Here is a 13,505-nt window from a genome sequence, read left to right as displayed (position 1 = left end):
CTCGTGTCATGTATTCCACCCCAACATTGTGACGGCTAAGTTTTGGCCCTGTTGTCTTTAAACAGCTCTTTGGTCCTTGCTCATGGTGGAGAGGTTGCAGTCTGATTGATTGTGTTGACAGGCAATGAGTGGGGGGGAAAACAAGGGCTTCTTGAAGCAAACTAACAGGTCTGTGAGAGCCACAGGTGATCAAATATTTACCCCATGCAATGAAATGAAAATGAATTGCATAAAACCATACAATGGTATTTTCTGGATTTGTTTTTGGATGCTGTTTCTAAATTGAAATCTGCCTACAATACAAGTGATAGACCTCAATAAAAATAGAATAGTGATATAGAAATACTTTGATTATCCCAGATAGAAGTTCTTGTAACATAGCTCCAAGTACAAAAGCTTGCAAAATTGGCAGTGTATCAAATACTTATTTTGGCCATTGGAAGATATTTCACTGGGATTGATTTATTATCTTTTAGTCTATTATGGTGTTGCTGAGAACGGAGCGGGATCCTTTCTCCAACAGAAAACGTACTTCAGAGTCACCCTGAATGTGCGCACATACTTGTCTCCATTTTTTTTTTCATCTTTTTAAATTATCTTGTCATTTTTTCTTAAAAAAAATCATTATCAATGACTGACGTTAATTAAATAAAAAACAAAATTGTTGTCTTCCGCCCGCTCGCGCCCGGTGTCGACGTGATGACGTAGTTGCTCGGGCGTGCCTATGTGTGTGTGATGGCTCCCGCAGAGGAGACTCGGAGCAGAAAATCCTCCGACCTCCGTCTCGCAGAGCCGTATTAAAAATCTCCACATGTTCGCCCGGTGTCTCTCTCGGTTGGTTTCAGGTATGACTGAGTCTGTTTGCTTATTTGTTTACGTTTGTTTCTGCGGGGGCATGTGAAGTTGGTTTTCTGTTGGACTGTTTGGACGTTTCCTCGTGCCGGTCAAACCTGACATAATCTGGATTAAATGTGTTTCCATGTCCAGACCCTTAGAATCTAGAGACTACTTTTAAACAACGGATTCATATGTTGTATGGCACAAAACTGGAGTTATTTAGATTGTTTTGGATTTGTAATATCTGTCCTGTAACCACCAGCTGTGAAATAATCTGATGGAGATAGTATTTTCTCAAATAATTGCCCTTTTCTTTTATAAATTAAAGTCGTAATTACGGAATTTGAAGTGAACTGAAACATATCGCATTATAATATACGTGTGATATATTTGTGCAACCCTACTTCTGTCGGCAATACTCATGAAATTAATAACAAAAGAAAAAAAAAAGTGAGCGACCTCTGATCTTTTTATTATTATTTTTGCACCTCTGAACTTGAACCATCAAGCTGCACGTGAATTGTGAAACCTTCTCGAGGTACAATTACTACAGCAGCCCTGATAACATTCACATGAGCTTCAGTGCACGTGGTTAAATTGAAAGACACTCCTGCTGATTATAATCTCACATGCATCTCATTTCCGGACTTGCTGCTCTCTGTTGGGTACCAAAACTTCATTCTTCACACTCATCGAATAAATTTGTTGTCTCGTATTTGGTGGCAATCGTCTTTGTCCTTGACTCAGATCTTTGGGAAGAAATACACAGCTGTGTCCCATCTTCCACCTAATTGATGTAACTTAAAAATCCAGATTCATAGAGCATCTTCCTCCTACTGACTGATGTAACTTCACCTCATATCCAGATTAAAGCATCTTCTTCCCACTGCCAGCTCTGTGCAGTTTTCTCAAATTGTAAATAAGGAGTCGGGAGGAGGAGGAGCAGTTGCTCCTTCTAATCAGCATTGAAGAGGCAATGGAGGAGCGCTGTTGTCAGTTGCACCTGCAAACGGACTCGGGAGCCTCAGTTGTGCTGAGAAGCAGCCCGGGCGGGAGTTTCACAATGTCTCACTCTCAAGTGGGTTTTTTAGGTCATTGCCACAATGCCATGTGGATCTTTCTGTTTATTGCACTTGAAGCCAGTTGTCTGATACCTCATGTAGATTACACCTCTTCAGCCACGTGCTGGAATACGTGCAAAGCAGGGACTTTGTTGGTTTTTGTTTGGAAGGAGACGCAGGTTACATTTAGTCTGCTTTCAGTTTGCTTTATTGAGCTGTAAAAAAGTGAATACAGCCAACGCCAGAAGGAGATAAGTTCTCATATGAGGCAGATCCACAACATCAGAAATGCAGGAGTCTTCTCTTTGGTCAAAGTACAATGACAATGAACAGCTTTTTTTTTATGTGGCAAATACAATATGATACAAAGAGCAGTAATTCATTTTGATATGTTCAGCACTGCAAAATAAAAAAAAATCTTCATCGTTTTGGGAAAGTTACGCGTTTGAACGGCAACATTTTGGAAACGATGTCTGTGTACACATAAACAGCAGAAAACTATGTCATCTTCATGCTGGGCCACTAGTGAGTGCTTTTTGTTGTTGTAATGAAAGCACACACACATGCGCACAGAGAACGATACACTTTAAAACATTAACAATGCGAGTACATGTGTGTTTGGGCAGACGACCACGTTGGATTGTTATTATGTGTGATTCAGCTATAAAATGACCAAGTCCCAGGGGAAATATGGAGTCATGACACTCTGAAGGCAAATGTTGTTATTGGCAATCTACTCGCATATGCAGAAGAATCATTTACTACGGCGGAGCAGTTTCAAAAAGTTCCACCTTCGCGTGCAGTTTTCAAATAGTTGCATTTTCGACAGCCGGAACGCAAAAAAAGTTTTCTGTTTTCTCTTGAAAACGTGGCGTGATGATAGGAAAGCAGCTTTCTGCTGTCATACAGTGACCTCTAGAGGTCTCGGATTGTATGTTCAGATATATTCTGACGTTCAAGTCGCATGGCGAGCCAAACGACTTCAGGAAAAAAAAATGTAAACTTTGCAGGGTCAAACAATAATGGAACCTGTTGGTGACAAATTGAAATGATAAAAATACCTTTTAATGCAACAACAATAGATGTTGGATTTCTTGGTGTCACGAAGACGTCGTCTCCATCAATCTTCCCTGAATTGTAATCATTTTTTTTATAACCTGAGGCTCAGTCTCACATAGGTGCTATAACACTGTCAGTGTGTGAGTTGGATAGTAAAAGTGGCACCGCCCTCCCATTTTTTTTTTATATCACTGTGAGCTCAGCCGGTTGCACCCTCACAGCTGATTCCTCCTCTCTCCGTCCGCTCGGCTCTGAGGAAAGTGACGGGAGAAACTTCAGTGAGGTAAGCGGGAAAATAAAATCTTAAAGAAAATGCGCGGAGGGAATCTGGAGTGTTTGAGGATGTTCGAATTACCAGCCTTCATTCGTCACGGTTTGTCGTTCAGAGTGTGTAAAAGAGCAAAACTGACCCGTTTTTAGATGGAACCCTCGACGCCCACGGCAGAAGTCGTGTGGTCGGAGCAGGAAGTCTGGGTTTGTGGAGGGATTTCTTTGGTTTTCCACAGATCGGCATCAGACGGGGGTTTTCGCTTTTTTCCTCGCAGCCTCTGCTTGTTGTCTTTCTGCCCCCATCAGCACTTGTCACCCCTTCAATCAGGGTCTGATTGCCCCCTCAGGTCCTCATTAGAACCCCCCCTCCTCTCTCTCTCTCTCTCTCTCTCTCTCCGAGGCGTGTCTCAGCTCGCTCCGTTTGTGTGACTCACGTCTGCTTTCCGCTCTGTGTGCACAGCGATGGAAAACCTGAGGCCGGTGGTCCTGAGCGGGCCCTCGGGGGCCGGGAAGAGCACCCTGCTGAAGAAGCTCATGGGGGAGTACGACAACGTGTTCGGCTTCAGCGTCTCACGTGAGTCCCTTCTGTTCACGTCTTTTCTCTTGTGGTGCATTCAGAAGTTACTGTTTGTAAATCAACTGGTGTTTCCTGTCCGTCAAGGTAAGACGAGTTTAGTTGTCGAGCTCCATTGGAGGGCAATTCACCGTGCGTTCCGAGGAAATGCATGAGAGAAAAGCAATTAAAGGCATACGGGGGAGTAAAATCTATTGTTTAATGGAAACCCTGGGAAAATAAGTGTTTTATGTCCTGACTTGTGTCAGGAGCAAGTCAGTTTCACAGGTGAAGAGCGTCGGCGCTAAAAGCTCCTTCACCGTGTTTCTTCTGACTTTGAAACCGTAAACGTCATAGTCAGGACCTCAGGGATCTGGAGGGTTCATATTCTACATGTCAATCTGTATTTGGCTCCGAGCAGTGGATCGTTTGACGCACAGGCAGCCAGTGCAGAGATTGACGTCCAGGTGTGTCCTCGCTCCGCCCTCTCTGTGTTGCTGAGCCGCAGCTGTTCAACACACGTTTTACTGAAACTTGTAAAACTCGCCGGGGCAACAATCCAGCATACCAAACAATTCAATGTTTCGGTTAATCTGAATTAAAGGATTTGTGACTGAATGAGATTCAAAGTCGGGATGATTTTGTTCTTGTCTTCTTCTTCTGGCTGTTGAATTTCAGGTCTTAAATTCATGTTTGCACCTAAAATTCCTTCATGTTAATGTAGCTTTCATTGTTGGTTTAGGGTGTAAACAGGAGTTTAGTGAAACAGTCACTGGAGATTTGGCTAATGCTAGCACATTCACAAGTAAAGTAAGGAGGCCAGACTTCAGTAACTAAGTTGCTCTGATCATCGGCAGTGTCGGTAATACATTTGTACGTCTGGTCTAGATTTCATGTTTAATGTTTGTTGTAAATGTGTTTTGCTTTTATCTTTTTGATTTGCAGACACAACCCGAAGCCCCCGGACCGGAGAAGTAAACGGAAAACGTACGACCCGCAGCTCCTCCCTCATCATTTCTTCTTTTTTTATTATTTAAATTTTTTAAAGAAACTGCATTTCTTTGTTCTAAACCCGCGCTCCCTCCCCTCCCCCCCGACTCAGATTACCACTTCGTGACGAGAGACGAGATGCAGTCCGGCATCGACGGCGGCGACTTCATCGAGAGCGCCGAGTACTCGGGGAACCTGTACGGGACGAGCAAGGCGGCCGTGCACGCCGTCCAGAAGAGCAACCTCATCTGCATCCTGGACATCGACATGCAGGGCGTGAAGAGCATCAAGAAGACGGACCTGAACCCCGTCTACGTCTCCATCCAGCCGCCCACGCTCCACACCCTGGTGAGCGCCTCGCCCCGCGTCCGTACGGTAGCGCTCGCCGACCACTCCGGCGATTTAACCCCACGTGGCTGTGAATTCTCAGGAGAAGCGCCTCAGAGACAGAAAGACGGAGACGGAGGAGAGTCTGCAGAGGCGCCTCAAAGCCGCCGAAGAGGAAATCGCCTTCAGTAAGAAGAGTTAAAATTACGAATTACGAAACAAAAAAAAAAAAGTTTCATTGACTTTCAGTCGGATTTGTTTCCAGGTAAACAACCGGACGTGTTCGATCACATCGTCATCAACGACGAGCTGGACGAGGCGTACGAGCAGCTGAAACAAGCTCTCATTGAGGTGGAAACTTTATTTTACACATTAAAGAAAAAAAAACTTGTTACAGTTCATTATTTTCTGTTTCTCCACTGAGCTGCAAATTGCAGTCAGAAGGAAAATGAGCTCACGGTTTCTTTCGAGGTTTCAGGAAAAGCAAAAAAAATATGGAGAAGAATTTGGATTCTGTGCCGAGCTGAGAGACGTATAGAAGACTTTCTGTTACTTTATGATTTTTCTAAAATCTCTAAGAATGGAAAATGTACATATTATTTCAGCAAAAACTATCCAAGAATCAAATGCCTGCATACATATTTTATATCTCATATACATTTTATATTTTGTATTCGAGAGGCACCAGAAGCAGAGAACAGGTTTGAAAAGGTTTTTCTTTTTGACCGGAAGAGCTGTTTTCACGATTTTCCACGAAATAAAATTAGTTTGGAGCCACAAAACATCTAAAACAAAGATAAAAAAAACATTTAAAAATTTGTGTCATTTATGCAATTTAGATATATTTGACATGTTTAGCTTCTGTGGCCATTTCGTTTTCCTTAATTTTCTAAATATTTCCTTTATTTTTTTTGCTGTTTTTCTTTTCCTCAAAAAGAAATCTGAGTTTTTGGAAAGAATAATCTGCTCTTAAAAATCCAGATGAATTTCAGATATCTAAATTAAAACAAAACAAAAATGGGTTTATAACAGTGTATTGACAGTTTTAGTAAATTACATTTATATAGGGTCTTCAGTATTTTCCACCTGTGGCCAGAGGGGGCACTGTTTGACACCTTACACCCCACTTCCAGCCTTTCTGCTGATTTGTTTGTATTTTTCTCGACAAATTCTTAACGTATGTACTCGCATTTTTGTTAATGTTTTTTTTTTTTTTTCTGTATGCAGGAAATAAACAAGGTGAAGAATATCAACTCGTCTTCATAGGAATCGGCAGCATCGACAACACTCCTCCTCACACCAGACCTCCATTCCACTCTTTTACATTCCCTCCGACAAACCCAGTGTTTCCATCCCTTTCTCACGCCATTAACCCCCCCCCCACCCCCCCCCCCCCCCCCCCCGTCAAGCCGAAGGGCGCTGGCCAGATTTTTTTGCTTTTGTTTGGGTGTTTTTATTTCGAAGAAATTATGAAGGAAAAAAAACTCCACTTTTTCTTACTTGAAGCCAACAGCTGGTAACAACAGGTGTAAACAACTCCATGTTTATTTTGAGCTGGACTGTGTTGCTAATATTCTGCCTCTTTCACGCCCGTGGGGAACGGGGCGGCTGGAAACAGGAAAATAATTCCAGCGCTAGTTTTTTTTTTTTACATTTCTGTAATGTTTTGTTTGTTGGGTAAATTCAGATGTATGTTCGGTAGGAATTTCACGAAGCTCACTGCAACAACAACACAAAGAAAACAATCTGTTTTTTCTGAAGTAAAGAGATTTTGAATTTTTTTGTATTTAGATGCGTAATAGTTGTACAAAACTCTCACATTTCTTTAATTGACTGACTTGCTCACCAGGTGCTTTTCTGCAATGTTTGTTTAAATACAGGTCGATATCAGTTCATCCAGAAAACAACCAGTTTTATTTATATATATATATATATTCTTGGTAATTCTGATTAACAAAGCCATAAAACCTTCCTCGTGAAAACCTCTCTCTTTACTTTCGAAGAACAGAGCTGGGTTTTTTTGTCTTTACATGAATGCAATAAAGCTAACTGGAACATAGCTGGGGTAGAACCTTTCGTGAGAATTAAACAGACTTATTCCTTCTGTCGACTCCACAATGATAGGTTGTACATTTTGAGAATAAAATCCACATTTTCTTCCTCAAAATGCACCAAAAATCCACATTTTGAATGTTTTCTTAAAGGTACAATGAGTAAGATTTAGGCGGTGCCAGTGTTGAGGAAAGGACTCGACATCGCCTGGTGGTATAAAGTAATATTGCTCAAATGGGGGCCGCTTGATTAACTTGCTTTCCACTCTTGAAAGTGATTGGTCCTGAAAGAAGCAGAATAAGATGAAACGCAAAACTTTCAACTTTCTCCAACCGATGCAATCTCTTTCCACCACAAGGTGGTGCGTTGAGTCACTCGGAACAGTCCTCCGATGTCCACCACGGCCTTGGCTTTAACTTTCCCTAACTCAGTTAATAGCTTCTTTTTTTTTTTTTTATTACTATCTTTTAGAGACTAGTTAACTGTTTTAAATGTATAATCTCTTTTATATTGTGTGACTGCACAGCAGGATTTATTGGACTGTTTCCAGCTCTGAAAGAAAAATTTAATCATGTTTGTTTTTAGTTAAATGTTACAGATTCAAGCACAGGACAACTCTTTTATCATGTGAACATTTATTTTTTTTGTAAATTGGACATACTTTTAACCAGTCATTCCGTCGTGTTTAGAATTTCATGTAAAAATGTTACACGCTTTTTAAAACGCTTTGCAGTCCTCCGATTAGTCCAATACTGCGTGTTGTGAGAAAATAATCTGTCACGTGTTTTTCTTCAATAAAAGTTTGGTTACGTGTTGAAAACGTCAATAAACTCATGGCGACACATGAAGGAAAGAAGACGGGCGAGTGTTTCCAGTTCATTTATTTCAGTCAACTCTTTGTAATCAACCAGGTTTTCTTTTCCAAAACTACACATGTACAGTACAAGCTACTACAACCTGTTAGTTGCTTTCATAATATTCTCAGACCAATCCTGGTAACGGGTTCCTCTGCAAACGGCATAACGTCTTTAAAAATCACACCCAAGAGGTCAAAAAGCATCGTTTGCTCTGAAGACGCAAATCCATGCAGGCACTCGATTAAAACGTCGCGTGTCCAAAAACACGCCAACGGCTAGGAAGTACAAAATTGTTTATAGCGGGAACATCTGGTTCTTAAAACTCCCACAGAAGTACACTTAATCTAAAATGTCACATTCAACTTAATAGTGAAGCCACTTGAAAAATCTGTGAAAACTTTCCTCGCGAGGGATTCTTACCCTTTTTTTTTTTGTTTTAAGAATTATATAACAAGAATCCAGGCTATAGGAAGTTTTAAGTCTAAAAAAAGTATTTGCTGTAACTTTCAGTCAGCAGTCAACAAGCTCAGGGATCGAAGCCTTCTGCAGTTTTTCTGGAGATATCGGGTGTAAAAGACGGGGTTACTTTAGTAACACGAATGATAAATGGCAGTTTCAAGTCATTCTGGTTAGAGTCGCGTCTGGTGCAGGTCGGTTTTAAAATTATTTATTCAAAGTGCTGAACTACAGAAAAAAACGGCTCAACTCAACATAGTAAAGACACAAAACTAAGCCAGCTGACTTGAGATTTCTTGATTGACCTCTTTAGGCTCCCAACAACTACAGAACCATTAGCCCATGTTCAAACATACTCATCAGCCACAGATTCACCTTTTGTTTGTATGGTTACCACAGCCTCCCTACCCAACCCAACACATCCAAAGAAAGTTAAATGCAATCCGAGTCACACAACGCATAACCGCAGGGAGATTGAACAATTGCGTCGCCTCCAAGCTGCTTAGCCCTGAACTAACTCGTTTTCATGCGCGTACTACTGGTGGGTATCCATACGCCTAAAAACTGTCCATACGGAGGACACATCTTGTCTCAGCCAATACTTCAGCTTTTTAAATAAACAATTAATTTATTGAAAGGGCTCAACTGGAGAAAAACGAGGCTAAAACCAACCAACAATCAACCTAAACATCTCAAATGTTTGAAAAACACCAGCCTTCCTTGAGGGATAAGAGAGCGGCAGCCATCTTGGATTCAACAAGCTTTTTGAAGGCGCCAAGCAGGTGAAGACGATCGCTAAGACGAGGTGGGAGGAGCAGGCAATCGGAGCGGTGAACCTGTGGCCGTCACACCCTCTCGATAACATTAGAACCTAAATCTCAGCTTGTTGCCTTCTGAATTAAATAACCGAGATAACTGAATTCCACATTCACAAAAATATAAAGTAGTTATGCAGTCGTCACGCAAACAGAAAACATCAGTTGTTATCAAGCTTGTGCGAATATTATAGTGAGGGTTATTAGTTACAGCAAAAAAAAAAAGTAAAGCGTGAAAAAACTGTTTCTTCAGGTGACTTTTAATGGCACTTCAGTCAGAATTCATCGTTTAACGTTAGGTTCTCACTGCTGTTAGAATTTCTTCTTCAGTTCTTGCACTGAACGTAGGTGGATTAGTAGAGTGATTCATCGCACCACCCGGTGGCACACAGTGGTACTGCATGTGGCTCGATGGTTTGCCTTCTTAAGTAGATTTCCCATTATTTTCAGGTTCATTTACAAATAAAATATAACACACTTAAACTTTACTAATGAAAGTGTTTGGTTTTATAATCAAAAGTCACTGCTTTGGTAACATTCACCCAACCGAACCAGGAAATTCAGCCATGGCAAAACTAAAATTCTAGATAAGTCAGATTTTCCTTCGCGAGCCGCCAGGTTGAAAAACCACGCGTCCTACCTCATAGCAATAATTAAACAATAATGGCCATATCTGCACTATCTAATATGTTCAGCAATCTGACAAATTCTTTGCTGTGGACAAATAACCTTACAAGAGAGGATCATTGAGTACAGAAGTGAGACCACTTCTGAAGTTTGAGCCAGTCACTGTGGTTCAGTTTGGTGATTATCACTGGTAAATCTGTGAAATTTCTTTGGTTTCCGTGAAGATTCAAACCAAGGTTTGGTTTGAATCTGGTAGCCTAAGGTGGTGGTCTGAGCCCGTTTCCTGTTCGGCGGCTTCACACTGGAATGGTTCGTCAGATGCAGCGAGGTCAGGATTCGTCTCCATTTAAGACTCGGAGGGGGAACTTAGCTTCTACTGGTTCTGACGGGGGGTTTCTGGGATCTGCAGGGTGACGGGGTTTCCGACGGACGTGTAGCCGAAGGTCTGAGTGGACACTTTGGTTTTGAAGCTGCGCTGTCCGCCCTCCACCCTCTGCACCTCTGAGCAGTACGAAGGCTTCACCTCCAGCTCGGCGCGGCTCACTCGGATCGGGACCTGTCGCTCCGTTCTGGACCGTACCCCGCTGGCCTGCGGGAAAACCCCCGGAGACGAAAAGACGCTCCCGGACAGATGCTCCCTGAAGCGACCGAAGAATCCGGCTCTCGGCCTCTGCGCCGCGTCGGGCCGACCCACGTTGAGGAGGACGGGCTGCCCGACGGTCGACCCGCCGATCTCCCGTTGCAGGACCGAGATCTCGCATGGCGTCTCGTCCGAGGCCGGGTGGCTGGAGCCGTACGTCTCTCCCTCTTCTGGGACGTAGTCCTCCAAGTCCTCCAGGTGCAGGACTCGATCCCCCTGCTTCAGGACAACAGGACCCTCCACTTCCTCCTCATCGGGTTGGAAGATGATAGTCTCCTGATCGTCCAGGTCATCGCAGCCGTCTCCGCTGGGGTTCAGGACAGACGAGACCTCATGGATCGGTGAGGATGAGGCGGCGGCGGCCTCTCCGTCCTCCCAGGACAGTGGTGGCCCACTAAGGTCCCCCTGCAGCGGTGCCTGCGGCGCCCCCACCCGCTTGTTGTTGGAGTTGTTGGCGTTGGGGTTTTCGTGCGGGGGCCTCCTGGGTCTCGACGGCGTTGTCGACCTCTCGAGCCCCGCCGGGGAGATGCCCCGCCTCCTGGACAGCCTGGGGGACTTGTTGACCTTGTACTCGATGACCTCCTCCACCTCCACCCACCTGGGCCGGGTCTCCACCACCCGGGCCTCGGCGCCTTCGGCCTGCGTCACGTACAGGGTCGGGATGGTGGTCTTCCTGGGAACCGGGGTCCTCCTCTGCCGGGCCGACAGGGGTTCCGGGGTGGAGGTCTCGGAGCGGTGGGCGCTGACCACCGTCAGGGCGGGAGACCTGTGCCTCCTCATCCGCGGGTTCTTCACCACCGTGGTGATGGTCTCCTCACTGGAAGAGAACCAGAGGAGTCAGTAGGAAAACCCGTGTGGACCAGTTCAACACCACTTCCTGTTTCAGGTCTTTGTGACTCTGCAGCCAGGTGGAAACAACTCATCTCCTCGCCACCTCGGCGACAAAATCACTTTGCGATCAGGCGTCAAATACGACAACAAAGAGTCTTTAAATAGTCGCTGCTCAGCGCAGCCACACTCACATGATGATGGTTTTCTTGGGTATCCTGGTCTCCTGCTCGGTGACTGTGGAGAAAAAAAAGAAGAAGGAATGAGACGAGAGTCGACGCGAAGACGTCGTCCAGAGAGTCGGGAGTCCGTACCTTCGATGGTGATGGCCTGCTCGCCGGAGTGAGCCATGGTAGAGGGCAGGACCAAATCGGCAGCACACTTAGAGCTGCCCAGACGATTGGACAGCTGGAAACGTCACAGAAATAGAATCAGAGTGCTGAATGTGAGCGACTGGTGCTAATTCATCACAGCTGTGATTAAATGACCCGGTTGCTTCAGGGACGGGATAACGATGAGACCTGAGACAAGTTTTCAGAATTTACTGTGCAAAATGGCTTTCAAAAGTGTTTGCAGATGATCGATTTTAAGTGCTTGTAGATGAGTGGATTTTAAAAGGGTTCACAGACAATGGTTGACTGAAGTCTTCCCGTAATTTGTTTTCAGAATTGTTCTCAAGTTTTTCTAAGTGTTTGTGAATGTTTTTGCAAAGTTGGTTTTCAGAATTGTTCATGTAAAATTACTTTTATGAATTTTTCAGAAGAACTATGTACGATGTAATCTCTGACGTCTAACTCGCACGTTCGAGTGTAGCCATGAAATGTGTTTGCGGACGATAAGATTTCAGACCATGAATGATTTTAGCACGTTTTACAAACATTTTCCAAAACGCATTTATTTATCACGGGGAAATAATTGGAATATACACGTACTTCACACTCGTAGTGCCCGAGGTCTCTCTCTGTCAGGTTCTTTATGACCAGGACCAGAACGCCGCTGCGAGACTCGCTGTAGGTCTGATACTTCTCCTGGTCCGTCAGCAGCCGGCCTTCCTTAAACCACCTGCGGCAGACCACGGATCAGTTTCCAAAGCACCGACAAAGCATGAGGTCAGCTCAGCGGGTACACATGAAGGTGTGAGGTCGGTACCGTATCTTTGGATTGGGAGCACTTTGGATCACACAGGTGAACTGAGCGTCCTCGCCAGCGACAAACACAGCGTTTCTCATTTTATTCACAAACCGGGGAGGAACTGCAAGAAACGGGAAACAGTCGTTCACGGGATGGAGCCTCGAGGTCTTAACGAAGCTCAGATGATGAAGGTGAAGAAGAAACAAGAGGAAACTTTGGGAAAGTTCTATGTTCAGCTCTGATGATCCAAAATTAACCAAACTTTATCTTTGTTGGCTGTATTAATGCTGATAACGTGTCCCAGAGAGACTCATTAGTGAAAATTAGCACTTAAGAGTTACTTAATTACAAGCTATAAGAAATACAGGGTAACTAATCACTTGGTTAAGTTCATTGTCACATGGAGTCATTTTGTCCTGCATGTGTTTTCATTGTACCGTAAATGATTAGTTATTATGAACTCCTCCAAAATGTCACCCAGTTACTCCACGAGCTACTGCAAATAAAAAAATAATAAATTACTGGAAAAAGTAATTCTGACATTACTGAGTAAACAATAGGAACAGAGTAGCTTTGTTAGAGAAATACTAACTTTCTACAGTGCCCTCCAGTGGTCCCTTAATTAAATTAAAAAGTTAAGTAATTTAACAAGTACTAGTGTATTGTGAGCAAAAGTAATGCCGATAAAGCAATACATTAAATCAAAACACGCTATTCTAAGTTTTCAAATGAAAACGCAAAACTTGACGTGTCCATGACTGCATTTTTGTGTCTGACCCTGCACGGTGACTTTTCCAAGCGTGCTGGCGTTCCCCGCCGAGCTGGCCGCAAAGCACATGTACTGCCCCGAGTCGTCCGCCGTCATGTTGTCCAGAATGAGCGTGCACGAGCCGTCGGGGTCCTCGATGATGATGTGATGGGGGTCCGCCTCCACGGCGCGTCCGTCTGCATCCGACACACCAGCCGGTCAAACGGATGTAGGGAATAAAACGAGCGGTAGCC

General features: G+C 43.9%; 2 protein-coding genes across 13 annotated transcripts in view; one reads left to right on the top strand and one right to left on the bottom strand.

Annotated features, from left to right (window-relative positions):
- Window positions 1-742: 742 nt before the first annotated feature.
- On the top strand, window positions 743-8,713 carry LOC308135435 (guanylate kinase-like). Its single transcript, XM_080503429.1, has 7 exons — window positions 743-845; window positions 3,688-3,801; window positions 4,726-4,767; window positions 4,883-5,118; window positions 5,201-5,285; window positions 5,363-5,448; window positions 6,325-8,713. The coding sequence occupies exons 1-7, from the start codon at window positions 812-814 to the stop codon at window positions 6,361-6,363; spliced, it is 636 nt and encodes a 211-aa protein (XP_080359555.1). The 5' UTR covers window positions 743-811; the 3' UTR covers window positions 6,364-8,713.
- The window catches only part of obscnb (obscurin, cytoskeletal calmodulin and titin-interacting RhoGEF b), a 76,107-nt gene continuing 70,614 nt past the window's right edge, over window positions 8,013-13,505 (bottom strand). For all 12 annotated transcript variants that reach the window (XM_080503416.1, XM_080503423.1, XM_080503422.1 and 9 more), the window contains 6 exons: window positions 13,281-13,448; window positions 12,522-12,624; window positions 12,305-12,434; window positions 11,687-11,780; window positions 11,567-11,609; window positions 8,013-11,361 (listed from right to left, as the gene is read on the bottom strand). In XM_080503416.1, the coding sequence (XP_080359542.1) occupies window positions 10,278-11,361; window positions 11,567-11,609; window positions 11,687-11,780; window positions 12,305-12,434; window positions 12,522-12,624; window positions 13,281-13,448 (1,622 nt within the window). In that variant the 3' untranslated portion in view covers window positions 8,013-10,277. The remainder of the gene's footprint in view (window positions 11,362-11,566; window positions 11,610-11,686; window positions 11,781-12,304; window positions 12,435-12,521; window positions 12,625-13,280; window positions 13,449-13,505) is intronic.

This window comes from Blennius ocellaris (genome assembly GCF_963422515.1).
Source record: "Blennius ocellaris genome assembly, chromosome: 10".
In the NCBI taxonomy this organism is placed as follows: domain Eukaryota; kingdom Metazoa; phylum Chordata; class Actinopteri; order Blenniiformes; family Blenniidae; genus Blennius; species Blennius ocellaris.
This window is presented reverse-complemented; position numbering and strand designations above follow the sequence as displayed.

Coding starts and splice junctions, on each gene's coding strand:
- LOC308135435 (XM_080503429.1), top strand. CDS start 812: ATGTTCGCCCGGTGTCTCTCTCGGTTGGTTTCAG. Junction 846..3,687: donor TCTCTCTCGGTTGGTTTCAG/GTATGACTGAGT, acceptor CTGTGTGCACAG/CGATGGAAAACCTGAGGCCG. Junction 3,802..4,725: donor GTTCGGCTTCAGCGTCTCAC/GTGAGTCCCTTC, acceptor TTTGATTTGCAG/ACACAACCCGAAGCCCCCGG.